The 26,419-nt window shown below is 37.0% G+C and overlaps 4 protein-coding genes, 1 long non-coding RNA gene and 2 pseudogenes across 6 annotated transcripts; 1 reads left to right on the top strand and 6 right to left on the bottom strand.

Moving 5' to 3' along the window:
• Positions 1-511: 511 nt before the first annotated feature.
• LOC110749173 (dimethylnonatriene synthase pseudogene) lies at positions 512-832 on the bottom strand (annotated as a pseudogene).
• A 3,610-nt stretch (positions 833-4,442) lies between these two features.
• LOC148293383 (uncharacterized) lies at positions 4,443-5,606 on the top strand. The gene is made up of 3 exons (XR_015837060.1): positions 4,443-4,510; positions 4,619-5,111; positions 5,289-5,606. It is a non-coding gene; the product is annotated as an uncharacterized LOC148293383 (long non-coding RNA).
• A 136-nt stretch (positions 5,607-5,742) lies between these two features.
• On the bottom strand, positions 5,743-7,687 carry LOC110749108 (trimethyltridecatetraene synthase-like). The gene is made up of 2 exons (XM_088255928.1): positions 6,772-7,687; positions 5,743-6,598 (listed from the first exon to the last, which is right to left on the bottom strand). Exons 1-2 carry the CDS (start codon positions 7,678-7,680, stop codon positions 5,975-5,977), a joined length of 1,533 nt encoding a protein of 510 aa, XP_088112054.1. The 5' UTR covers positions 7,681-7,687; the 3' UTR covers positions 5,743-5,974.
• A 1,088-nt stretch (positions 7,688-8,775) lies between these two features.
• Positions 8,776-10,866, bottom strand: LOC110749106 (trimethyltridecatetraene synthase-like). Its single transcript, XM_088256039.1, has 2 exons — positions 9,802-10,866; positions 8,776-9,570 (listed from the first exon to the last, which is right to left on the bottom strand). Exons 1-2 carry the CDS (start codon positions 10,522-10,524, stop codon positions 8,947-8,949), a joined length of 1,347 nt encoding a protein of 448 aa, XP_088112165.1. The 5' UTR covers positions 10,525-10,866; the 3' UTR covers positions 8,776-8,946.
• A 6,187-nt stretch (positions 10,867-17,053) lies between these two features.
• On the bottom strand, positions 17,054-18,897 carry LOC110749105 (trimethyltridecatetraene synthase-like). Its single transcript, XM_021949125.2, has 2 exons — positions 17,989-18,897; positions 17,054-17,863 (listed from the first exon to the last, which is right to left on the bottom strand). Exons 1-2 carry the CDS (start codon positions 18,895-18,897, stop codon positions 17,240-17,242), a joined length of 1,533 nt encoding a protein of 510 aa, XP_021804817.1. The 3' UTR covers positions 17,054-17,239.
• Positions 18,898-21,255: 2,358 nt separating this feature from the next.
• LOC110749252 (trimethyltridecatetraene synthase-like) lies at positions 21,256-23,429 on the bottom strand (annotated as a pseudogene). Its single transcript, XR_015837109.1, has 3 exons — positions 22,526-23,429; positions 22,266-22,404; positions 21,256-21,979 (listed from the first exon to the last, which is right to left on the bottom strand). The product of XR_015837109.1 is annotated as a trimethyltridecatetraene synthase-like (transcript).
• A 597-nt stretch (positions 23,430-24,026) lies between these two features.
• Positions 24,027-25,910, bottom strand: LOC110749245 (trimethyltridecatetraene synthase-like). Its single transcript, XM_021949312.2, has 2 exons — positions 24,927-25,910; positions 24,027-24,781 (listed from the first exon to the last, which is right to left on the bottom strand). Exons 1-2 carry the CDS (start codon positions 25,830-25,832, stop codon positions 24,158-24,160), a joined length of 1,530 nt encoding a protein of 509 aa, XP_021805004.1. The 5' UTR covers positions 25,833-25,910; the 3' UTR covers positions 24,027-24,157.
• Positions 25,911-26,419: the final 509 nt, after the last annotated feature.

The following is a 26,419-nucleotide window of genomic DNA, read 5'->3' as shown; positions in this document are numbered from 1 at the left end:
TAGCATTATGGGTACTAGCAGTTATGTCCTTGTCCATTTTCATCATTGTAACATTGTGTAGGGCTCCATAATGAGCTGTGGTTTGTTTAATTTGTTCAGGCATCGTACTCTTACTGTCAAGTCTCCATGACTCCACTCCAGCTATGTGGATTTAATCGTGATGTAGAACGAGCATTAATGGCCGGAAGCTGGTTGATTAGTCCAACAGCCCACATACACCACACATGTCAATAAGTCTCCCTAATCTCGAAACATATAGTTCATATTTCCGGATGAGATTAATCTAACTCACTCTAGGAGAAGAGGCATAATGCAGAGTGCAGAGACAGGGCAATCAACAAAGCACTGCAACTTACCATCACAAACATTCATACACAGTTTTATTGAGTAGGTAGGACTAGTCCTATTTTTATAGAGAAGGTTCATAATACATATCCGGGCACTCACTAAATAGATGAAAAAGGGAAAGAAAAAAAAAAAGCAAGCAGGGAAACCATCAGATTCAATATCACTAGTAAAGATGGATTTGTAGCCGAGGTTCAACTACGGCAACAAGTGGGAACTTCCGAGGTGTTAACAATCCATAAACTTCCTCCATGCCCAAATCTTCTTTTCTCACATTCTCAGACAATTTCCAATTGAACCCAAGCAACATGTTGGCCAAGCAAGACCTTATCACTTTCAGTCCAAGACTATAACCAGGGCACATCCTCCTTCCTGAGCCAAATGGAAAGAACTCAAAACTCTGTCCCTTCACATCAATTGCCTTCCCTAAGAACCTCTCAGGCCTAAGCTCATCTGGTGCATCCCACAGTGTGGGGTCTCTCCCCATGCCATTGACAAATTAAGTTGAGTAAAAATAATGCTGTATTGTAGTGTGCATGATTAGAAAGTGCCCGCCAAATGTATTTGCTCTGAGGAGGTAAACAACTGCTCGAGCTCCCTGATGAAGGCCTGTAATTAGATAGAAGCTTGTTTGAAAAATGGGTTATTCGCAGCAATGGTCCCTCAACTATACCCGTAGTTACACTTTGGTCCATCAATTCAATTATTAGTTGCCGGGGTCACTCAACTCTGTGTTTCGTTGCACCAGCAGTCCTTCCGTCAAGTCTGGTAAATTTTCTGTCAAAAGTGAGGGTAAATTCGGAAATTCATCCACAAGAATCAAATAATAAATAACCAAAAACTACCCACCTTATAATCATTTATCAAATACTATCTATAAATACTGTCTTATTGCCTAATGAACACTTTTTATCACTTTTTTCTTTTCTCTCTCAACTCTCTCTTCGCTCTCTCTCTCAGCTCCCTCTTCGCTCTCTCTCTCTCAGCTCTCAAAGTTTCTTTTCTCTTTTGTTTCTTGCAAATCAATCTCAAGCACTCAATCAAAAAGGTTTGTTTACCCTTTCTTGGAATGAACTTGGTTAATTGATGATTGTTTCATGCCTCGTAATTGATGATTCTCTATGTCTGGTTTTGGGTCTTTTGATTTCCACCTAAATTCCCATTTCAATCCCTTCATTTCTTTTTTATTTTGGGCCTTTCTTTTGTGATTTGTTCTTCTGTTGGGACTATAAGAAGCGGAAGAGCAAGAGCTCTTCTTGGGTCTTTTCTGCAGAACCTGGTGGCTTGGCTATTAAGATTGCATCTGGAGGTCGACAATGAAGTTGAGCTTTGTGGGTTTCGCCATTGTTCTACACCAATGGGTTTGGATCTGTGCTTGTTGAGATGGAATCTGACGGTGGAGAATTTGTCAGGTGTCGGGAGTGAAACAAACCCCCAAATTGAAAACTGCAGAATGAGCACAACACGAAAACTGCAGACTAGCCCTTGAACGACTGAGCTGGGTCTGAAGGCTTGGAGGCGGCTAAGGTGGGGGAGATTGGAGGTTACAATGGCAGGGTTGGAGGCTGCTAAGGTGAAGAAGGCTAACTGAAAAGTCAGATTTGCCCCTCACGAATCTATGAGATTCTCACATATGCTTGCCACGTCATCATTTTAAACGGAAAAAACTAACAGACTTGACGGAAGGACTACTGGTGCAACGGAACACAGAGTTGAGTGACCCCCGCAACTAATAATTGAATTGATGGACCAAAGTGTAACTACGGGTATAGTTGAGGGACCATTGCTGCGAATAACCCTTGAAAAATAAATAAAAAGGCATCTAAAAGCAGATACATGTTGCTATTTGAATTTTGCTAATATATTTGTTTCTGGTTTATTTGCCTTCCTGCTTTGAATGTTTTATTTGAGTTAAATAAAATATATATATTTAAATAGTATAGCCGGGAGGCTATACGTCTTAAAAAATATATATTTAAAGCCTATAGCCGATCGGCTATACTCCTTAAATTAAAAAATATATTTAAAGCTTAGAGCCGCGCAGCTATACGCCTGAAATTAAAAAATAGGATTATTCGCAGCAATGGTCCCTCAACTATACCTCAAGTTACACTTCGATCACTCAACTCAAATATTAGTTGCAGAGGTCACTCAATTAGGTGTTTTGTTGCACCGTTAGTCCTACCGTCAAGTATCTCTAACAATAGAGACTAATGGTGCAACACAACACTTAATTGAGGGACCAAAATATAACTCTGAGTATAGTTGAGAGATCATTGCTACAAATAATCTTAACTGAAAAGTCATGTTCGCACCACTTCGCAAAACCCAAGGGAGGTGTCGTATAGCAGTGTAGCTCGGAAGTCCGAGTGTCGTATCCACAGAGAGCAGTGTAAAGAAAATAACAGAGATGAAAAAGAACAAGTGTGATTGAGAGGTTGATTTATGCAAGATTTGATTTAGAGAAAATTTAATTGATTAAAACACTAAGGCATTGGGTTTCCACTTTTAACATAAGCATGCAACTCTTAATAATTTGATCCACAAAATATTTTCCTTTGTAGTTGTTCAAAATAATTAAAGCCCTTTTTAATTTCCTTTAGAAGTATTCTAAACATAACTTGTACCATTGGCAACAAACTATCAAAAAATAATCTTCATCAAAATTCTATTAATCTTTAGTAATTCTCTTCTCTTTTAAAAGCATGAAAGTTTTTACTACACAATGGGAAAAACATGATTGAACCCATGAAATAGATTATCAAACATTCATCAATTAATTAAAAAGAAAACTACAAATTCCATTTGAACAAAAACTACAAATTCACATTAAAGCTTAAGTTTGGATCAAACTAATAAAAATTACACACTTATATTAAAAGCTTTCCCCCTAGCCTTAGCTAGGGAGTTAGTTCCCCATAAAATAAAACTAAAAACAGAAATTAAAACTTAGAAAGATGGAGGGAAGAGAGAAAGCTCAAGAGTTGTGGAGCTTGGTGTGGTTTGAAGGCTTGTAGAGCTTCCTATTTATAGCCTTAAATCTCAACAACTAGGGAAATATTAAAATCTAAAATTCTCATCTCATTCAATGCACAACCGTAACCCTCATCTTAATATTTCTTCTTTTCTTCAATTGTTGCTCCACTTCTACTTGCTTTTGTTATTCAATCCTTTCTTTTGGTTAAGTGTTGCACCTCTTATCATCATCCTTCATTTCATTTGCTTAACTCACAATTTTAATAGTTCATGATTCCACATCTTCAAGCCACCATCTTGTTTGTTGCTTCATCCACTCCATGCATGAATTGAATATGTCTTCCACTTGCCATCAAACCAATTGCCAATTTGCTTCCTTTATTTATTTCATAGTGTTGATGACTCCATTCTCCAAATTTTTCATCTTTTTGTTTCATTGGTTGTTGCATCTATTTGCCTACTAGCATCCAATGATCTTCTTCAACCTTAAGATGAAATCATCATCAATTATGTAATGGGTATGTAAGCAAGTGTAAAAGTGAAAAACAAACCTAATTAACTAAAATTGTAAGAAAATCAATTACTAACAAATATATTTAGGTATAATAAATGTGATAGTTTATGTGCTCATCAAGTCACATTTGCCCATCAATAATCTAAGAGATGCTTGCCACGTCATCATTTTAAACAGAAAAAGTAACAGACTTGACAATAGGACTAACGGTGCAATAAAACACATAATTGAGTGACCTCTGCAACTAATATTTGAGTTGAGTGACCAAAGTGTAACTTGGGGTATAATTGATGGATCATTGCTGCGAATAACCCTAAAAAATATATATTTAAACCGTAGAGCCGTTCAGCTGCACTCCTTAAATAAAAATATATATTGAAAGCGAATAGCCGCACGGCCATACTTCTTAAATAAAAAAATATATTGAAGAAGTATAGCCGAGCGGCCGTACCCCTTAAATAAAAATATGTATTGAAAGAGTATAGCCGCTCGGTCGTACGCTTTAAATTGAAGAATATATTTAAGGAGTATAGCCGCGCGGCTATACTCCTTAACCAAAAAAATATACTTGAAAAGTATATCCGCTCGGCTATACGCTGTATATGTAGCCAATTCTTAAGTTAAATACTTATTGGAGCCCTCCTCTGTTACTGCTCAACAGCCTCAATTCCTTTGGTAACTACTAATTGCAATCAAATTTCTCTCTTTTTGCCTTGTTTTGGTATGGTTTTGAATTTTTGATCGTGTTGTTGACTAAGTGTTTGATTAATTGTATACTTGCAGTCTATATACCACCAGCACCAATGAATTTGTTGAAGAGGTGGTTGTATCACAAACTGCTACACGAGAGAGAAGGGCTTCTATTCTATAGAGCATGCAGAGAATTGGATAGGGATATCAAGATTTAAAAGAAGATGTTTGTGTTGCAAGTGGATTAGGAATTGCTAGGAGCAGCTATCAAGGAAAATTGGAGATTGTAGTACAAACTGCTCAGGGTCATCTTTGTTCTTTAAATTTTTGGAATCCTGTACTTAAAAAGTGAGATTAGATGGGTTGAAAAGGGTGTGTTTTTATGGGTTCTGGGAGGAAAATCACAAACTGCTTCATGACTGGTGACATCAATGAATTGGGCCTCAACTCAACTGCTGGGGATAGATCAGATCCTACTGCTTATGCGGAACTATGATAAACATGTTTTATTATATTCACTCGTTCACCAAAACTGAAAAGATTCACTCTCCCTTCTTATGTTAATGGGCTGTCCTTTCTACTTTAGGTACATTCACATGTTGATATCTACAATTTCAGTGATAATACATGGGGAGGAAGATTTCATATGCCAAAAGAAATGGCACATTCACATCTAGGAATGGTTTTAACTCAAAACAAATCGTATAATTTTTCTTCTGTAGTTCAAGGGTAGATTGAATGGTTTTAACTCAGTAATTTTCAGGTTCGCACCAGCAACTCAACTTTGGAGAGGTAGACTTCATGGAATGGGTGGTAGCAAGGAGAATCAATATACACCTGGAGTAGATCATTGGCGTCTTGCTGTGAAAGATGGAAAAGCATTAGAAAAGGAATGGAGGACTGAAATGCCTATTCCCACGGGTGGACCTCATAGGTGTCTGTCCACTGTCTTATTCTTGCTGTGTTTATGGAACTATACGGACAGAGTATCATAAATTTTCTTTTGGCTATCTAACTGATATGTGACAACCTGCATGATTTCCACACTTTGACATATATGATAAAAATTATCACACCAGATCTATCATTGGCAATCATCTTAGACTGTAAAACGAGCATTGAAGGCCGGAAGCTGGTTGATTAGTCCAACAGCGCACAGACACCACACATGTCAATAAGTCTCCCTAATCTCGAAACATATAGTTCATATTTCCGGATGAGATTAATCTAACTCATTCTAGGAGAAGAGGCATAATGCAGAGTGCAGAGACAGGGCAATCAACAAAGCACTGCAACTTACCATCACAAACATTTCTACACAGTTTTATTGAGTAGGTAGGACTAGTCCTATTTTCATAGAGAAGGTTCATAATACATATCCGGACACTCACTAAATAGATGAAAAAAATAATAATAATAAAGCAGGGACACCAGCAGATTCAAATATAATTAGTAAAGGTGGATTGGTAGCCGAGGTTCGACTATTGCAAGAAGTGGGAACTTCCGAGGTGTTAGCAATCCATAAACCTCCTCCATGTCCAAATCTTCTGTTTTCATATTCTCAGGCAATTTCCAATTGAACCCATGTAACATGTTGGCCAAGCAAGACCTTATCACTTTCAGTCCAAGACTATAACCAGGGCACATCCTCCTTCCTGAGCCAAATGGCAAGAACTCAAAACTCTGTCCCTTCAGATCAATTGCCTTCCCTAAGAACCTCTCAGGCCTAAACTCATTTGGTGCATCCCACAGTGTAGGGTCTCTCCCCATGCTCCACGTGTTCACAAACACTAGAGTTCCTTTGCAAATATCATAGCCTGCCACATTGCAATCTTCAAGAGCTAGATGTGGTGGTAGCATTGCCACTACAGGGTGCTTCCTCATGGTCTCTTTCATAATTGCATCTATATAAGGAAGGTTTTTGAGGTCTTTCTCTTCTACCCATCTCTCTCTCCCAATCACTGTGTCAAGCTCCTGTGTTGCCTTTTCGATGAGGTTTGGTTGTTTTACGAGTTCAGACATTGCCCACTCCAAAGTGGTTGCAGAAGTATCAGTGCCTCCTGCTACTGAGTCCTGGTTTTAATTTGAATGAACAAAGTGAATCATTTATGTTTATATCTTTAAATTGTGGCTTTTTACAGAAGTTCTCATATATCTAAGGATGCAAATGTTATAATGCTAATGTTTGCCCAAAGAGCATTACCCTGATGTTTGGAAATTAAATAAGAAATAATTTAAGAAGCTACCTGAGTGATTGCCTTGACACAGTCATAAGTGAGCTTAACTTCAAGATCATTAGGGTCATCAACCAGCCGCAACAGTAAATCCACCATGTCCTCTGACGCAAATTCCTCCACTCCTTCCTTCTTTGTCTTGTGTTCATCGAGCACGAACTCATAAAACCGGTCCAATTTTTTCGTTAAGGCCTTCATTCGCTTTACATACCCTTGCAAGTCTAAAAAATTAAGCCATGGTATCCAATCCCCTATGTTGAATACCCCGCTAAGCAAGAACAACTCATCCAATGTGTCCTGAAATTCTTTGAGTGACATTACCGAACTCTCAAATTTGGACACGCCAAAATACTCCTTACCAAACACAATTCTGCTCATAATACTAAGAGTTAGGCGTGACAGATGCTCTTTAAGCATGATTTGCTTGCCTGACAAGCCATAGAGTCGAGACACAAAAGCGTGACTTTCCTCAACCCGAATGTACTCGAAAGACTCCAGTCTTCTTGGGCTAAATAGCTCAGAGAGGAAGATTTTGCGGGCTTGACGCCAATATGGACCATAAGGTGCCCAAGTGACATTGAGGTGATCATAAGTGAGGTACTTGCCTGCTGTAGTTTGGGGTCTAGAGGCAAATATGTGATCATGTATCTTTAAAAACAGTTTTGCCATTTCTGGAGATGAGGCAATTACAACTGGGTAGGAGCCAAAATTGAGCTGCATTATTGGTCCATAAGTTTGGGACAATTTGTGAAAGGATTGATGAGGCAGAGGACCAATGAGGTTGAGGTTGCCAATTATAGGCCATGGTTTAGGACCTGGTGGATATTTCAGTTTGTGGAGTTGGGGGAAGAAATTTTTTGAGACAAGGGCTAGAGCAGCCAGGCATGCCAGGGTTAAAACAGCCCAAGAGAAAGCCTCCATTAATATGTGATTTGTGGCTGTAGTGGTGAAAAGTTGACTGACCTGCAGGTAATTTATAGTCCAATTAAGTAAGTGGTTTGATATTTCTTAATCATTTTTTCCAGTCTTAATAATATCATTATGTTGTTTAATTAGTGTCTACAGTGGAACCACTTGGGTTAAATTAGTGGAGATCAACATCAGCTTTGAAAAATCCCTACTCTTAGATCCTCCCAAAATCTTTGCAGGCATTCTTGTTCCTCTTATGTGCTGACACTTCACCATCCATTTCTACTTTTGGGTTCTGGTGAAATCATATGCATATGTATTTTATGCACGCATTAATCTCGTTATAAATGGGTTTTCCATGGCTTAACTTTAATGTGAACAATAATATTTAGATAATCTTTGGACCAAAAAAATATTGGATAATGAAGCCTTTTTGGCCTTGGGGTAGCTGTTTATTTGTTTAATAGTAGGTTAAGGGCCAGGATTAAACAAAATTAAACCTTCAATGCTAACAAGAAAAGAAAAATAAAATTATGTTTGTGGAATTTCAATTTGTTTAGGGTTAAAATGTTTGGAAAAATAAATCACAAAGTTATAAAATAAAAAAAATTATGTCAAGACAAAATTAACCACACAAAAGAAAAATCATTAATTCTTGAACAATTTAAGAAAGTTGCGGCAATACATGAGCAGTTGTATTTTGAATGGGGGAAATTTGGGTGTCGCCCTACTAAGTCACTAATCCATTTTCTATTTTGATTATTCTTTCTAAATGATAGGGAAGTATACAGAGAGTGTACAGAGAATGGCTGCCTAACTGATAGGGAAGTATACAGAGAGTGTCATAAATTTTCTTTTGGCTACCTAACTGATATGTGACAACCTGCCTAACTGATAAAAATTGTCACACCAGATCTGGCATTGCCAATCATCTTAGACTCAAAAACGTACATTGTAGGGCGGAAGCTAGTTGATCACGCACCCATGCACACCACATATGTCGATACCACTCCTTAATCTCGGTACATAAAGTTCATAATTCTGGATGAAATTAATCTAGCTCATTCTAAGGGAAGAGGCATAATGCAGAGTGCAGAGACTACACAATCAACAAAGCAGTCCAACTTACCATAACAAACATTCGTACAGAGTTTTATTCAGTATGACTAGTTCTATTTTACTGAGAATTGGATCATAATATATATTGGGAGACACTAAATAGATGAAAAAAAAAGAAAAAAAAAATTTAAGCAGGGACACCAGCAGATTCAAATATAATTAGTAAAGATGGATTGGTAGCCGAGGTTCGACTATTGCAAGAAGTGGGAACTTCCGAGGTGTTAGCAATCCATAAACCTCATCCATGTCCAAATCTTCTGTTTTCATATTCTCAGGCAATTTCCAATTGAACCCATGTAACATGTTGGCCAAGCAAGACCTTATCACTTTCAGTCCAAGACTATAACCAGGGCACATCCTCCTTCCTGAGCCAAATGGCAAGAACTCAAAACTCTGTCCCCTCACATCAATTGCCTTCCCTAAGAACCTCTCAGGCCTAAACTCATCCGGTGCATCCCACAGCGTGGGATCTCTCCCCATGCTCCATGTGTTCACAAACACTATAGTTCCTTTGCAAATATCATAGCCTGCCACATTGCAATCTTCAAGAGCTAGACGTGGTGGTAGCATTGCCACTATAGGGTGCTTCCTCATGGTCTCTTTCATAATTGCATCTATATAAGGAAGGTTTTCGAGGTCTTTCTCTTCCACCCATCTCTCCTTCCCAATCACTCTGTCAAGCTCTTCTGTTGCCTTTTTTATGAGGTTTGGTTGTTTTACGAGTTCAGACATTGTCCACTCCAAAGTGTGTGCAGACGTATCAGCGCCTCCAGTTATCAAGTCCTGGTTTTAATTTGAATGAACAAAATGAATCAATTATGTTTATATCTTTATGCTGTGTCTTTTACATATCTTATTAGGAGAAAATTGTTGTTTTAACGGACTACTGTGTGGTCCATTTGTATATATTCACAGTCCGACAACAAAAGTTTAGCCAAAGAACATTACCCTAATCGTCGGAAATTTAATAAGAAATAAGAAAATAAATAATTAATAAATTTAAGAAGCACATACCTGAGTGAGAGCCTTGAAACTGTCATAAGTGAGCTTAACTTCAAGATCATTAGGGTCATCAGCCAGCCGCAACAGTAAATCCACCACGTCCTCTGCCACAAATTTCTCCACTCCTTCCTTCCTTGCCTTGTGTTCATCGAGCACAAACTCATAAAAGCGGTCCAATTTTTTCGTTAAGGCCTTCATTCGCTTTACATACCCTTGCAAGTCCAAAAAATTAAGCCAGGGTATCCAATCCCCTATGTTGAATACCCCGCTAAGCAAGAACAACTCATCTGATGTGTCCTGAAATTCTTTGAGTGACATTATCGAACTCTCAAATTTGAACATGCCAAAATACTCCTTCCCGAACACAATTCTGCTCATAATGCTAAGAGTAAGGCGTGACAGATGCTCTTTGAGCACAACTGCCTTCCCTGACAAGGCATAGAGTCGCGAAATAAAAGCACGATTTTCCTCAACCCGAATGTATTGAAAAGACTCTAGTTTTTTCGAGCTAAACAGCTCCATCAGAAAAAATTTGCGGGCTTGACGCCAATATGGACCATAAGGTGCCCAAGTGACATTGAGGTAGCCATAAGTGAGGTACTTGCCTACTGCAGTTTGAGGCCTAGAGGCAAAGATGTGATCATGTGTCTTTAAAAATTGTTTTGCCATTTCTGGAGATGAGGCAATTACAACTGGGTAGGAGCCAAATTTGAGCTGCATTATTGGTTGGTCCATAAGTTTGGGACAATTTGTGAAAGGATTGTTGAGGCAGAGGACCAATGAGGTTGAGGTTGCCAATTATAGGCCATGGTTTGGGGCCTGGTGGAAGGTTTGGGCGTTTGGGAAAGAGAATTTTGGAGAGAAGGGCCAGAGCAGCGAACAGTGCAAGGGTTAAAACAGTCCAAGAAAAAGCCTCCATTAATATGTGAGTTGTGGCTATAATGGTGACTGATCTTGCAGGTAATTTATAGTTGAAGCTAGCAAGTAGGTTGTTTGATATTTCTTAATTATTTTCCAGTCTTAATGATATCAATATGTTGTTGAATTAGTGTCTACAGAAGAATCTCGTTATAAATGGGTTCTGGCGAAACCATATGCATGTGTATTTACACATTAATCTCGTTATAAATGTTTTTCTTTATAAAAGGAAATGCCCCAACAGTGAGAAACTGTTGCTTTACTCACCGATTAGGAAGGTTAAAATTGGCTCAAATTTGAAAAATCATACGAAAATCTCGAAAAACTATTGTATGCTATTACTTATATGTTGTTATCCTTTATGAAATAGCTCGTCTATGTCTATTTGGTCATTAAATCTTGTGAAATTCAACATGAAGCTAGTGTAATCTAAGCTTGAATCCTCAATATCTGATTCCAATTCAATTTTTTTTTCCAGAGTTTTCAGATTTTGGAACTTTCAGATGTCGGAATTGATTTGGACTCTACAAAACTGTAAATTTTCGAATCAAATCAAAATTTCCAATCCAACTTGTATCCTTATCACCGATACACCAAATCCCGAACGCCACTACTTAAAAAAGGAAGCTTCCGAACGAATAAAAGTGCCCAACATGCGTCCACACCAAAAAAAAGGGCCTGACGAATAAAAGGGCTTGTTCATATCATCTGTACAATAATACTTAGATAATCTTTGGACCCCAAAAAAAAAAAGGATGATCAAGGCTTTTGGGCCTTTGGTTAGCTGTTTATTTGTTTAGTAGTAGGTTAAGGGCCGTTTATACAAGCCCTTTGTCCGCAAAATACGGGCTGACTTGTAAGAGAGTTTTTATTCTTGATCAAAACCAAAGACCGATAGGGATAGGGTTCGAACTTGATACATATTTTAACATTGAGAAGAAAAATACTACTGAATCAAGAGTTAATTGGTTAAATTCTTTGAATTTTTTTATATAAATAATGTAGTCGTCGAAAATTATTGTTTTATTTTCCGAGTTTTTGCTTAGTGATTGCCGAATTAATTTAATATATGAGGTCAACATAGGTGAGTATAGATTTATGTGCCAACCCAGATTCAACAACCCTATCAGATGTTAATATACTAATGCACTCTGATATTGCCTATTGTTGACTTCAAAAATCTGAGTAAAAAAAAACAGATGCAACATCGAAGAGAGGTTGCAACTTGCATCACTAGTGTTTCCTAAAGCTTCAATAGCATCAAAATTCAATCAATCTGCATTGGCAATAACAAAATAACGCTAATTTCAACAATAGTAGCATGTGCTAATCTCCATCTTAATGTTAATTTCTCCATAAAACTATTTCAACTTTTCTTTGTTCACTCCAATACTTAAATCATTAAGCTCTTAAGTTTTATTATTGTGTAAAATGACAAAAAAGGTCATCCAACTTAATACTTAACCTTAGTACATCTATACACACACCCGACCACTTGGAAGAAGTCAAATTCAATTTGAGTTTCCTAGGCGGCTAGTATGACAGTTATCCTCACACCCATAGATTGAATCTAACTCTTATATTTCCCTTCCCTTGAAAAAAATAAAAAAGTCAATTTGAGTTACTTCTATGAATTGGCTTAGATATCTTGAAGAGTATGTGAAAGACTAAAGTCAAGATGACCACATGCAAAAGGGTGATTGCTGATACAAAATTAAAAGCTTTGGTGACTATGAAGTGTGATTGCTGAAAATAAAACCAAAACCTCTTTCGAATTTTAATAATAAATAAAATAAAACCAAAACATCTAATACAACTTAATAATAAAAATAAAATAATGATGTTACACATTTGACAACAGTGTTTTTATCTCTACTAGGTGTGGGGTGTGGGGTGTGGGGTGTGAGGTGTGGGGTTGATGAGTTTTTTTTTTGTTTTTCTGCTAGGTGTGTATTTAAAGGTAGTTTGGGAAGATAGTGGGGTTTTCGTAGAAATTGTGAAAATTTGAATTAGAAGTTGGGTGAACAAAGAGAAGTATGAGGTTTAAATAGAAAAATTCAACGGAAATGCCCCAACAATTAGAAATTGTTGCTTCACTCACTAATTAGGGTTGATTTTCGGACGGATCAGATTGGAATTAGGGTAATCCAATTCCATTCCAAAAAATTTGGAATGAAAATTCTTTTCCAATTCCATTCCAAAAAAATTCGGAATTTCAACATCCATTCCAATTCGAAAAACTCAGAATTTTCAGAAACTTTTGGAAATTACATATTTTGGAATATTTTTGGAAATTTTCGGAAAATCATTGAAATTTTTAAACATGTCTAAAGATTTGAAAGGTTAAAATTGGCTCAAATTTGAAAAATCATACGAAAATCTCGAAAAACTATTGTATGCTATCACTTATATGTTGTTATCCTTTATGAAATAGCTCATCTATGTCTATTTGGTCATTAAGTCATATGAAATTCAACATGAAACTAGTGTAATTTAAGCTTGAATCCTCAATATATTTCGGAATCTTGAAATACATTCCAATTCCAATTCAGTTTTTTTTCGGAATTTTCAGATTTTGGAACTTTTGAATATTGGAATTGATTTGGACTCGCCAAAATCGTTAATTTTCGGATCAAAATCAAAATTTCCAATCCAACTTGTACCCTTATCACCGATACACCAAATCTCGAACGCCACTACTTAAAAAAGGTGTATTTTAAGCTTCCGAACGAATAAAAGTGCCTAACAAGCGTCCACACCACAGTTCATATCATCTGTACAATAATATTTAGATAATCTTTGGACAAAAAAAAAAAAGAGGATAATCAAGGCTTTTGGGCCTTTGGTTAGCTGTTTATTTGTTTAGCAATGGGTTAAGGGCCATTTTGTACAAGCCCTTTGTCCGCAAAACACGGGCTGACTTGTAAGGGAGTTTTTGTTCTTAATCAAAACCGAAGACCGATAGGGATAGGGTTCGAAACTTGATACATATTTTAACATTGAGAAGAAAAATACTACTTAATCAAGAGTTAATTGGTTAAATTCTTTGAATTTTAGGGCTCATTTGGGAGCGCTTATGGAAGGGTTAAAAGCACTTTTTGACAACCGAAAGTGCTTCTAATGACGTTTGACATAAAAGTTTAGAAGTGCTTGTGGACCATAGAAGCGCTTTCTGGGGAAGCACCTGCCATGTGCTTCTTTAAAAAGCACTCCTAAGTACTTTTCCAGGAAGCACTTTGATTTTTTATGAAATTTTCAACAACTTTGTAATAAAAACGCTTTTGTTAGAAGTGCTTATGAGCAGAAGTGCTTCCTAAAGAAGCAGTCCCAGACGAGCCCTTATTTTTATAAATAATGTAGTCGTCGAATATTATTGTTCTGTTTTTCGAGTTTTTGCTTAGTGATTGCCGAATTAACTTAATATATGAGGTCAACATAAGTGAGTATAGATTCAAGAGCGGACCTAAGCTTAGGCTGGAGTGGCACTCCAGCCTAGGGGAAGATTTATAAAGTATTGAACATTGTTTAAATTTTATAAGCTTTATTCCTACTCTAATAAATATTAGCCCACTCCTAAAGCATATAGGAAATAATAACATCAATCCAAACCTATATAAATTTGATTTAAAAGAAGAATTCACGCTATGACTACCAACTTGAGCTATTCTAATCGTACTGATATTGGGCTACACTAACAGAGAGTAAACATCAAAAATTTTCTTCTAGCCACCAAAAACGCCATAATTGAACCTTGAGAGCCTAGAGGAAATAGCTCTCCCCTCTAAAAAATTGTACCAACCTATCTTCAGTGGGTTCTTCAATTTTGGTAAGTATTCATTTATATATATATATATATATATATATATTCAATTTCCAATTTTAATTGTTGTTGTTAAGTTTTTATGATTTAGGGTTAGGGTGAAAACTTTTGGAGACTGTTGATATATATTTTATTTTTGCAACTTGAATTATTAATTAGCATATATGATTTTTGAAGTTGGACAATGTGTTTGATTTGGTATTTATTTATATTTTGTACTTCTTTATGTTATATTTGCTTGTAATGTGGCCATGTTTGATTTATAAAATTTTATTTACATTTTTGTTTTCAAAAGAAAAAAAAAGGCTTATAATATATCTTCTCTATAAAAAATAAAAATAAAAAGGGTAATGCTAGAGAGACCATCTCTTTTGTACCACAATTGTATACCATCTGATGTGGAAGATGATGTGGCATGCCAAATCATTTAATATAGTTACAATATATTTTAATATTTATTCTCCCCTAATTACAACACAATTACTGATAGGAGTCTTTCTATCTTCACTCTCTCTTCTTCCTTCTCCCTACACTGTCTTCTCCACAACAATTTTATGATTGCCGGATTTTTCATGGGTGTTAAACACAGTATCAACCCCTTTCCTTATGTTGGCTGCCATTTTTTGTTCTTTGTCTCTTATGGCCTGCAACTAGTGGTCAATTTCGCAGCAAAAAAAAAAAAAAAATAGTCACTAAAATGTGGTGGAAAAAGCAACTAATATGATAAAAACTTTATATCTTCATGGACTCCCTCAAAAATCTAACTATATTGTTCTTGTAAATCTGAAATAATATAATATTTAGAATCAAAACCCAACTACCTTTCCTTGTTGAAGTCTTTAAAAAAAGGGATCATGATGGGTTTTCAAAGTTATTAACCTATCCAAACAAGAAAAACATGGCGGGGAATTTTTCGGGAAGGTGAGTTGTTGTGGGCACTGGCAGACCTATTAAAACGTAAGGAGGTGCAGCTGCACTTAAGTTTATATAATCCATTTACTTAAAATGTCTGTGTCCTTTTACTTTTATTTATTTTTATATTACTCCATTTACTTAAGTTTACAATGTAAATGAGGAAGTACCCCCCATTTGGATTCAAATAAAAATACTAGAAAATCAAATTCCCACCAAATCAAAATATGAAAAATCGGTTTTAGTGCAAAATACGATTTAGGCTAAAAATAATGGCTCATTAAGTCAATATATACTTCATAATAAAATTCCATAAAATCAAGTTTTCTTATTTGATGTGTAAGGAATAAAAGCCGCCAAAAATTATCTTGAGAAAATGATTATTTCGAAAAACCATTTTTCATACTTAGTCAATATTTTTACATAAAACAATTTTTCATGTATGATGTGAATGAATAAAGGGACCTAAGGTCAATCTAGGTAAAAAGCTTTAGATGTTCAACCTAGGTAAAAAGCTTTAGATGTTCAATCCACAAAGAGTTTTTAGCCTTTCAAAATTGCACCTCTGCCAAAAAATTCATGGATCCGCAGGTGGTTGTGGGTTATCTTTTTCCATCTCATTTTTAGACTTATGGGATCGGTGCATTAATTAGGGGAGAATGAAAATTTAAAATATATGTAATTGTATTAAATGATTTAGCCTACCTCTATAAAAATTCTTGGTCCGTCATTATTAGGGGTGGGCATCTAAAAACGAAATACCGAAACCGTACCATACCGATTTCATACCGTTTCATTCGGTACCGATCAATATTCGGTACCGTACCGTACCGTACCAATAGAGTATGGTATGGTAGCGGTATCAAGTATTTGGTACCGATCAATACCGTACCGTACCGTACCGAATACTATTCAGATATATAATTTTCTATTGAATATGTTGATGGATATTGCATATGTTGATTAGGATTTGGTTGATTTGGATATTGAATATGTTGATTAGGATTTGGTTGATTTGGATATTGAATATGTTGATGGATATTGAATATGTTGATTAGGATTTGGATATTGATAATTGAATATGTTGAATCTTTGAATTTGTAACTTAGGCATCACTTATTTTGGTAAATGAATATGTTGAATATTGAATTGGTTCATTTTTTAGTTGTCATTTTTGTACCGAAATGGTACCGATACCGACACGGTACGGTATGGTACGGTACCAATTTTGACAAACGATAATCTCATACCGTACCATACCGATTTAAATTTCCGGTATCGGTAGCGGTACGGGCTCAATACCGTACCGTGCCCACCCCTAGTCATTATATAGATTTATGTGCCAACCCGGATTCAACAACCCTATCAGATGTTAATATACTAATGCACTCTGATATTGCCTATTGTTGACATCAAAAATCTAAGTAAAGAAAAACAGATGCAACATCGAAGAGAGATTGCAACTTGCATCACTAGTGTTTCCTAAAGCTTCAATAGCATCAAAATTCAATCAATCTGCATTGGCAATAACGAAATAACGCTAATTTCAACAATAGGCATGTGCTAATCTCCATCTTAATGTCAATTTCTCCATAAAACTATTTCAACTTTGCTTAAATGGATGCATGGGATGGGATGTTTATAAAATTGCATGCATGTTCCACGGGTACCCAACTTTTCAGAATAAAATACACATATCCAGATTGGGTCAAGAAGTTTTTTTTTATTGTACAGAGAAAGCAAAAAAGAAAAGAAAAAAAAAACTCTAGCAAGAACATTGCAGATTCACATCTGATATGATCAATAGAGATGGATTGGGAGCCGAGGCTCCATAACTGCAACAAGAGGGTACTTCCTTGGTGTTGACAATCCAGCAACTTCCTCCATGCTCAAATCTTCTGGTTTCATATTCTCAGGCAATTTCCAATTAAACCCATGTAACATGTTAGCCAAGCTGCACCTAATCATTTTGAGTCCAAGGCCATAACCAGGGCACATCCTCCTTCCTGAGCCAAATGGCAGCAGCTCAAAACTCTGACCCTTCACATCAATTGCCTTCCCTAAGAACCTCTCGGGGTTGAACTCTTCTGGTGCATCCCATAGTGAAGGGTCTCTCCCTATGCTCCATGTGTTTATGAACACTCTAGCTCCTTTACAAATATCATAACCTTCCACTTTGCAATCTTCAAGAGCTAGATGTGGTGCAAGCATTGCAACCACAGGGTGCTTCCTCATTGTCTCTTTCATAATTGCATCTATATAAGGAAGGTTTTCGAGGTCTTTCTCTTCCACCCATCTCTCTCTCCCAATTACTCTGTCAAGCTCTTCGGTTGCCTTTTCGATGAGGTGTGGTTGTCTTATGAGTTCACACATTGCCCACTCCAAATTGGTAGCAGAGGTATCTGTGCCCCCTGCTATTAAATCCTGTTTTTCAATCAAGAAAATGGGACAAAATGTGTTTCATATGATCATGTTTCTTTTACCACAAGCTATTTTCCTCACGCAAAAAGATAAGTAAAGCAAATAAACTGAATTTTTTTGGATAATACCTGAGTGAATCCCTTGACACTGTCACGGTTGAGCTTAACTTCAAGATCAGGATCATCAACCAGCTGCAACAGTAAGTCCACCATGTCTTTTGGCACAAAATTTGTCTCTTCTTTCCTCCTTGCCTTGTGTTCATCCAATATATAATCATGGAAGAGATCAAATTTTTTATTTAAGGCCTTCATTTGCTTTACGTATCCTTGTAAGTCGAAAAATTTAAGCCATGGTATCCAATCCCCAATATTTAACACCCCACTGAGACACACCAACTCATCTAACATGTCCTGAAATTCTCTAAGTGTCATTGTGGAAGTCACAAACTGAGACTCACTAAAATACTCCTTACCTAACACAATCCTGCTCACAGTGCTTAGAGTTAGCCTTGAGATATGCTCTTTAAGCGTGACTGGCTTACCTGACAAGGCATAGAATCGCGATGTAAAAGCTCGAATTTCCTCGACACGAATGTACTCAAAAGACTCTAGTCTTTTTGAGCTAAATAGCTCGGACATGAAAATTTTTCTCCCTTGACGCCAATATGGACCAAAAGGTGCCCAAGTGATGTTTCTGTAGTTGTAAGTGAGGTACTTTCCTGCTGCAGTTTGAGGTCTAGAGGCAAAGACATGATCATGCGTCTTCAGAAACTGTTTTGCCATTTCTGCTGATGAGGCAATTACCACTGGATAGGAGCCAAACTTAAGCTGCATTAAGGGTCCATAAGTTTGGGATAATTTGTGAAGGCATTGATGTGGGAGAGGTCCCATGAGGTTAAGGTTGCCAAGTATAGGCCATGGTTTTGGACCTGGTGGAGCTTTTGGTTTGTGGCTTTGGGAAAATATAATTTTTGATAGGAAGGCCAGAGTAGCGAGACATGCCAGGGTTAAAACAACCAAAGAAGAAGCAGCCTCCATTGATGTGGGTTGTGTAATGGTGAGAATTTGAGGTGATCTTGCATGTATTTATAATGCATGTATGTACATGATGATATACTTGCTGACCATTTTTAGTCTTGATATTATTCTCGTGGGAATTTTATATATCTCAACTTTAACTCACTATAAATGAAGTACACCTTAAGTTAAAGGGGTGAGCAAAACTATTTCCATATAAATGAGGTGGAGTTTAAGTGAGCATGTAGCTATGAGCAAATTGTAGGTATGGTATATGCATAGAATTTCACTATTATTTTATTTAGGGAGATAATACCCAATATATTGTCCATAGTTTTTCCCAAAAAAGAATATATTACCAATTTACCAAATATCGACAAAATAACAACTAAATTAATATAAATTCAGTATTTAATTAAAAGGACATGTTAGAAAGACCACATTTTATATAGAGATATTTAGTCAAATACCCATTCTTAGCACTAAAACTATAAATAAACCCTACACCATTTAATTTCTATAAACAAACCCAAAAAAAACCCAAAAAATGACAATTGGCCCTATTGAATTTAATTTTGATTATTAAATTACTATGATGTCCTATTGAGTATTTTGGGCTTGTTTATATGTTTTGGGGTTGGGTTTGTTTTGAGAAATCAATGGCAGTTTTGTAATTTAAAAGAAGTTAAAAGTCTTTTTGTTATGTTATAAATGGGTTTTGGGTGTGTTTTTAAAGTCCATTTCATATAGGGTATTTTTATAATTTGAGCTCCTATATTTGGTATATTAGTGAATCTCCCTTTTATATACCACATTGTGTATCACCTCTGTAATAGAGGTGGAACGCACCAATACAATGGGTCTCACCTCTATTAAAGCGTTGTGCACAAGATTGATCTCATTTTTCTTAATTAAATACTATGTGGAAGGTGAGTCTAATTAAATACTACGTGGAAGGTGTGGCAGCAAACCCAATCTCGAGGTAATCAAATGGTGGTTTTAAAAATAGAAAATCACGTTCTAATAAATAGGTTCCTTCGCTGTGCGTGCAGACTCACAGGTATATGATCCAAAGTAGTGTAGTGCTTTAGTTAGGACAAAAAAAAGTGCAGTGGTTATTAGCATAGATTTATGGGCCATCCAAAATATTTGGCTGCAAATCATGTTATTATGTTAAGGAGGGTCCTCCCTTTCGGGTGACACAATCCATTTCTAATTTGTTTTTCATATGTTAATTATCTCCTGCTGCTAATTAAACATGTGTTTCAAAAACAAGTCATGTTCTTAAACTGGGAATTTGTATGATAACACATCCTTGTACAGAAGCAAACTGGGGACCACTACTAGTACGAGAAATCCTTTTCGTTGTTTTTGTTTGCTTTCTCTGTTTAGGAAGAGTGTCCTGATTAATTAGCTTTAAAATAAGAATGTAGTGGTTAACAATCATATTCATGCTTTTTTTTTCTTTTTATCAAGAAGAAGATTCGAATCGTAGAACTCTTCTATTATTGGGAATAGAAATACCACTTAGACTAATAGCTAGATGGTTAGCATATCATTCTATTAGGGAATCCCCTACATCAAAGGAGATCGCTTCATCAACAACACAATCTGCTCCATCAACCACACAATCGGCTCCTCCGTATGAAAGTCAACTATGATATATGCTAAGCTGTCTTTACTGTTCTATTTGATTAGGATTGATTTAGTCATTCAAGTCTTATTGTATTTACCTTATTAGGATTGTATTCAAACTGTATATAATCATAGACATGTACCTGTAAACAAATCAACGAAATATACCAATTAATCTCAGCTCTTATACACGCTACTCTAGCAACAAAGATTTGTAAGAAATAAAAAGAAAATGCCAACATAGAACACAAGTTGCAGAGCATTAGACTAGTGGTTGCCAATATCATTCACGTTTTACCGACTTTCTTTTTCTTAACAAACAAAAGCTAGCACACAAGCACAACAATGCAGATCACACACACAAACAAAAGCACAGAGAGAGAGAGAGAGAGAGAGAGAAAGAGAGAGAGAGAGAGGAAACGTGATGGCAGCGAAAGTGCAAAACCATCTGGGTTTTCATGGGCTCCGCATCAATAATTTGACAGTGGTTGGAGGAACAGGTTAACTTGGCAGACGGAGACGCTAGTCAGATGATCAGAGCCAAGTGCTTTTTTGGGTTTTGGCATCTTTAATTTGGAGTATCATAGAACATAGATAATAATTAAGATAGAAAATGGGCAAATGGATTCAAAATATTATATAGAACACTAGTTGTAGAGCAGTAGAGTAGTGGAAGTGGTTGCCAATATCATTCACGTTTTACCAACTTTCTTTTTCTTAACAAACAAAAGCTAGCACACAGCAGAATACAGATCACACAAAAACAAAAGATTAAGGCTTGAAAGAGACAATATGTAACTATTTCTGATATTAAGAATCTCCCTTGGATGAAGTCAAAAAGATTGTTTCAATCACAAAGTACAAATATGGATAATATTACAGATTCACATACTTAGCAAAGACGTCTCCCAAGTCTTGAAAGGACATTATACATGGTGTTATTTCTTAAGGTTTTGAAAGAGACAACATCACAAATTCACATATAATTAATAAAGATGGGTTGGGAGCCGAGGCTCCATGACTGCAACAAGCGGAAACTTTCGAGGTGTTGTCAATCCAAAAACTTCCTCCATGCTCAAATCTTCAGTTTTCATATTCTCAGGCAATTTCCAGTTAAACCCTTGTAACAAGTTAGCCAAGCTAGACGTTATCATTTTAAGTCCAAGGCTATAACCAGGGCACATCCTCCTTCCTGAGCCAAATGGAAGCAGTTCAAAACTCTGCCCCTTCACATCAATGGCCTTCCCTAAGAACCTCTCAGGACTAAACTCATCTGGTGCATCCCATAGTGAAGGGTCTCTCCCATGCTCCATGTGTTTATGAACACTCTAGTTCCTTTGCAAAATATCATAACCTCCCACATTGCAATCTTCAAGAGCTAGATGTGGAGCTAGCTTACAGCAACTGGGTGCTTCCTCATTGTCTCTTTCATAATTGCATCTACATAAGGAAGTTGTTCAAGGTCTCTCTCTTCTGATAGAAATCTGGAAAATATAGAGAGAACAAGTGGAAAATAGGGAGAATGAGAACTTCCCGTAGGTTTTTCTTCGTTTTGCTTTGTATTACTTACAACACATTTATAATTACAAACTAAGAGACAAGCATCCCTAAAACAATCCCTAAAACATGGAGACAAGGTTTCCCTAAAACAAGGAGACAAAAACTTGTGTTTCACAAGATGACAAATAGCTAGTCACAAGCTAAACATGGAAAACATGTTTCATGGAACAAGAAAACATAGCTTTACAGCTAACATCTTCTACCTATCTGTTTCTCCCAATTACTCTGTCAAGCTCTTCGGTTGCCTTTTCGATGAGGTGTGGTTGCTTTAAGAGCTCAGACATTGCCCATTCCAGTGGTAGCAGAGGTATCAGTGCCTCCAGCTATTAAATTCTGATTTGAAAAATGGAATAGTTTAGATTATAAGGGTATGAAACAATATGTGAAGAAGAAAAAAATTTCGTAAACAAATTTGATGATTGTAGGGGCGCTCTGTTACATGTGCTATACGTACCTGGGTGAATCCCTTGACACTGTCACAATCAAGCTTAACTTCAATTTCAGAATCTCCAGACAGCTGCAACAGTAAGTCCACCATGACCTTTGGAACAAAACCCTTCACTCCCTCCTTCTTTGCCTTGTGCTCATCAGGCACATGATCATGAAACTGGTCGAATTTTTTCATTAAGGCCTTCATTCGCTTTACATACCCTAGCAAGTCCAAAAACTGAACCCATGGGATCCAAGCCCCTGTGTTAAAAACGCCATTTAGCAGGAACAACTCATCTAACATCTCCTGAAATTCTTCTAGTGTCACTATCGAACTCTCAAATTCGGACACTCTAAAATATTTTTTACCCAACACAACTCTACTTATAATGCTAAGAGTTAGGCGTGACAGACTCTTTGAGCATAGTTGGCTTGCCTGAAAAGGCACAGAGCCGTGAGAGAAAGGTGCGACTTTCCTTAACGCAAATGTACTCATAAGAGTCTAGCATCTTTGGGCTGAACAGATGGGAGAGGCAAATTTTGCGGCCTTGGCGCCAATATGGACAATGAGGTGCCCAAATGAGATTGCTGTAGTTATAAGCGGTGTATTTACCAGCTGCAGTTGGGGGTCTAGATGCAAAGATGTAATCATGTGTCCTTGAAAATTGCTTTGCCTTTTCTGCAGATGAGGCAATCACAACTGGATAGGAGCCAAACTTAAGCTGCATTATTGGTCCATAAATTTGGGACAACTTATGAAGGGATTGATGAGGCATAGGTCCAATGAGGTTGCGGTTGCCAATTATAGGCCATGGTTTGGGACCTGGTGGAAGTTTTAGTTTATTGCTTTGCAGAAAGAAAAGTTTTGAGACAAGGGCAAGCGTAACTAGCCATGCCAGCATTGAAACAGCCCAAGAATAAGCCTCCATTGATCTGTGGATTGTGGCTGTAATAGTGAGATTTTGAGGTTGTCTTGCTGCTTTTTGTAGTTGAAACTTGAAAGCAGATTTAGTTCTCTGATAACCATTTATTCTTAATAATCCTCTTCTTTATCTTGGTAGCCACAGGTCCATCGGTTGTGTCCAATTTTTGTGCGGTTCTCATAACTCTTGTTAAGGAATGTAGGGTTTCTGGTCTAGGCCAATACCTGATAGCTGGTCTTGTTGTTTTGTTAGACATGTGGTTCTTCTTAAATGCCTTCAAACTTGAGCAGGGATCATTGCACATGGCAGTCACCTCAAGCAAAGGAAGTTTTCGTAAGTGTGGATCCAGAGCTAATAATTAATATCTTGCTGCAGTTGATAATTTATCATGTTCTTCAGCTCATCAAACTCCTAATTTCAAAAGGTTTTTTTAATGCACCTCATGAGATTGTTCATGATCCCAACTTCTGTGAATGTTAATTGCATGCAGATTGGGCTCAAGAATTTGTCTTTTTGTATTCTGAAAACAATGGCACTCAAAAGTAAAACCATACTCATGAAAGAACACAAGACTTGAAACAGACATTAAGAATCTGACTTGGATGAAGAAAAGAAGATATTGTTTCATTCACAAAGTGTAAAATCAGAAAGGGATTATTGATTACATTGAGGCACATTATTATTTAATGGCCGACAGTCTAAGGCTTGCAAGGACATTACAGATTCACATGTAATTAATAAAGATGGGCAGGGAGCCGAGGCTCCACAACTGCAACAAGTGGGAACTTCCGAGGTGTAGCCAATCCGAAAACTTCCTCCATGGTCAAATCTTCTGGTTTCATATTGCCTGGTAATTTCCAATTAAATCCATGTAACAAGTTAGCCAAACTAGACCTTATCATTTTCAGTCCAAGGCTATAACCAGGGCACATCCTCCTTCCTGAGCCAAATGGCAGGAGCTCAAAGTTTTGTCCCTTCACATCAATTGACTTCCCTAAGAACCTATCAGGGTTGAACTCATCTGGTGCATTCCATTGTGAATGATCTCTCCCCATGCTCCATGTGTTTATGAACACTGTAGTTCCTTTGCAAATATCATAACCTCCCACATTGCAATCTTCAAGAGCTAGATGTGGAGCTAGCATTACAGCAACTGGGTGCTTCCTCATTGTCTCTTTCATAATTGCATCTATGTAAGGAAGTTGTGGGATGTCTTTCTCTTCTACCCACCTCCCTCTCCCGATCACTCTGTCGAGCTCTTCGGTTGCCTTTTCGATGAGGTGTGGTTGTTTCATGAGCTCAGACATTGCCCACTCCACAGTGGTTGCAGAGGTATCAGTTCCTCCTGCTATTAAATCCTGATACAAATGGAACAGTTCACATTGAGGTTTAGAGTGGGACCAAATTTAAATAAGATTTTAAATATATAAAAAATCATCACGTCATGTGATGAATAAAATTTGGTAAATAAATTTGGTGATTGTACATATAAAACATACATACCTGAGTGAATCCCTTGACACTGTCATAATTGAGCTTAACTTCAATATCAGGATCTTCAGCTAGCTGCAACAGTAAGTCCACCATGTCCTTTGGCACAAAATCTTTAACGCCTTCCTTCTTTGCCCTGTGTTCATCAAACACATGATCATGAAACCGGTCGAATTTTTTCTTTAAGGCCTTCATTCGTTTTACAAACCCTTGCAAGTCAAAAAACTGAACCCATGGGATCCAATCCCCTACGTTCAAAACCCCATTAAGCAAGAACAACTCATCTAACATCTCTTGAAATTCTTCTAGTGTCACTATTGAACTCTCAGATTCGGACACGCTAAAATACTTCTTACCCAACACAATTCTACTTATAATGGTAAGAGTTAGGCGTGACAGATGCTCTTTGAGCAGGGTTGGCTTGCCTGACATGGCACAGAGCCGCGAGAGAAAGGCGCGAGTTTCCTCAACACGAATGTATTCGACAGAGTCTAGTATCTTTGAGCTAAACAGATGGGAGAGGTAAATTTTGCGGCCTTGGCGCCAGTATGGACCATAAGGTGCCCAAGTGAGATTGCTGTAGTTATAAGTTGTGTACTTACCAGCTGCAGTTTGGGGTCTAGAGGCAAAGATGTGATCATGTGTCCTCAAAAATTGTCTTGCCATTTCTGCAGATGAGGCAATCACAACTGGATAGGAGCCAAACTTGAGCTGCATTATTGGTCCATAAATTTGGGACAATTTGTGAAGGGATTGATGAGGCAGAGGACCAATGAGGTTGAGGTTGCCAATTATAGGCCATGGTTTGGGGCCTGGTGGAAATTTTAGCTTCTGGGATTGGGGGAAGAAATTTTTTGAGACAAGGGCCAGAGTAGCTACCAACGCCAGGGTCAAAATAGCATAAGAAATAGCCTCCATTATGGGGATTGTTGTTGTGGTTTATTGGTGAGGAATTTAGATGGGACTTGGAGGTATTTATAGTACTTGAAGACTTGAAGCATGTAGATGCTAATGATATTTCTTAACCATTTTAAATTAATTTTAATATTCCCATTTTGTTTTGTGTGTAGATGGATCACTTGGATTAGATTAGAGATTTAACAACAAAAAAATGTAATCTTTGAGAATCTAACTACACAGATTGCAGATTGCATGTGCCCAACTGTGCACTTCATCTTCCACTCATGTTTTTTTTATTCATGTATTGATCTCCGTGTCTGTCAAGATTGGAATAATAATAAAACTCATTAGTCGATAAAAAATGTGTTTAGCACTAATCTTGTGTTTGTTTAGCACTAAGCTTAGGGCTTTTTCAGTTGCTTGCCCAACAATATTTCAGGAGGTTATTAAAATAAAAAAAAACCCTTTAGAAATCCGAGTCAAATTTTTTTCAATGGGAATTGATTTATCATCTTTTCAAACAATAATACACGTCACATGTTCATCACTTTTACCATTTCCTTTTATGTCTGCCTATCAATTTCAACATAGCTACCTACATGTTC

Source organism: Prunus avium, chromosome 7 (assembly GCF_965620075.1).
Source record: "Prunus avium chromosome 7, drPruAviu1.hap1.1, whole genome shotgun sequence".
In the NCBI taxonomy this organism is placed as follows: domain Eukaryota; kingdom Viridiplantae; phylum Streptophyta; class Magnoliopsida; order Rosales; family Rosaceae; genus Prunus; species Prunus avium.
Note: the sequence above shows the minus strand (reverse complement) of the source record. Positions and strands in the feature narration are given on the sequence as shown.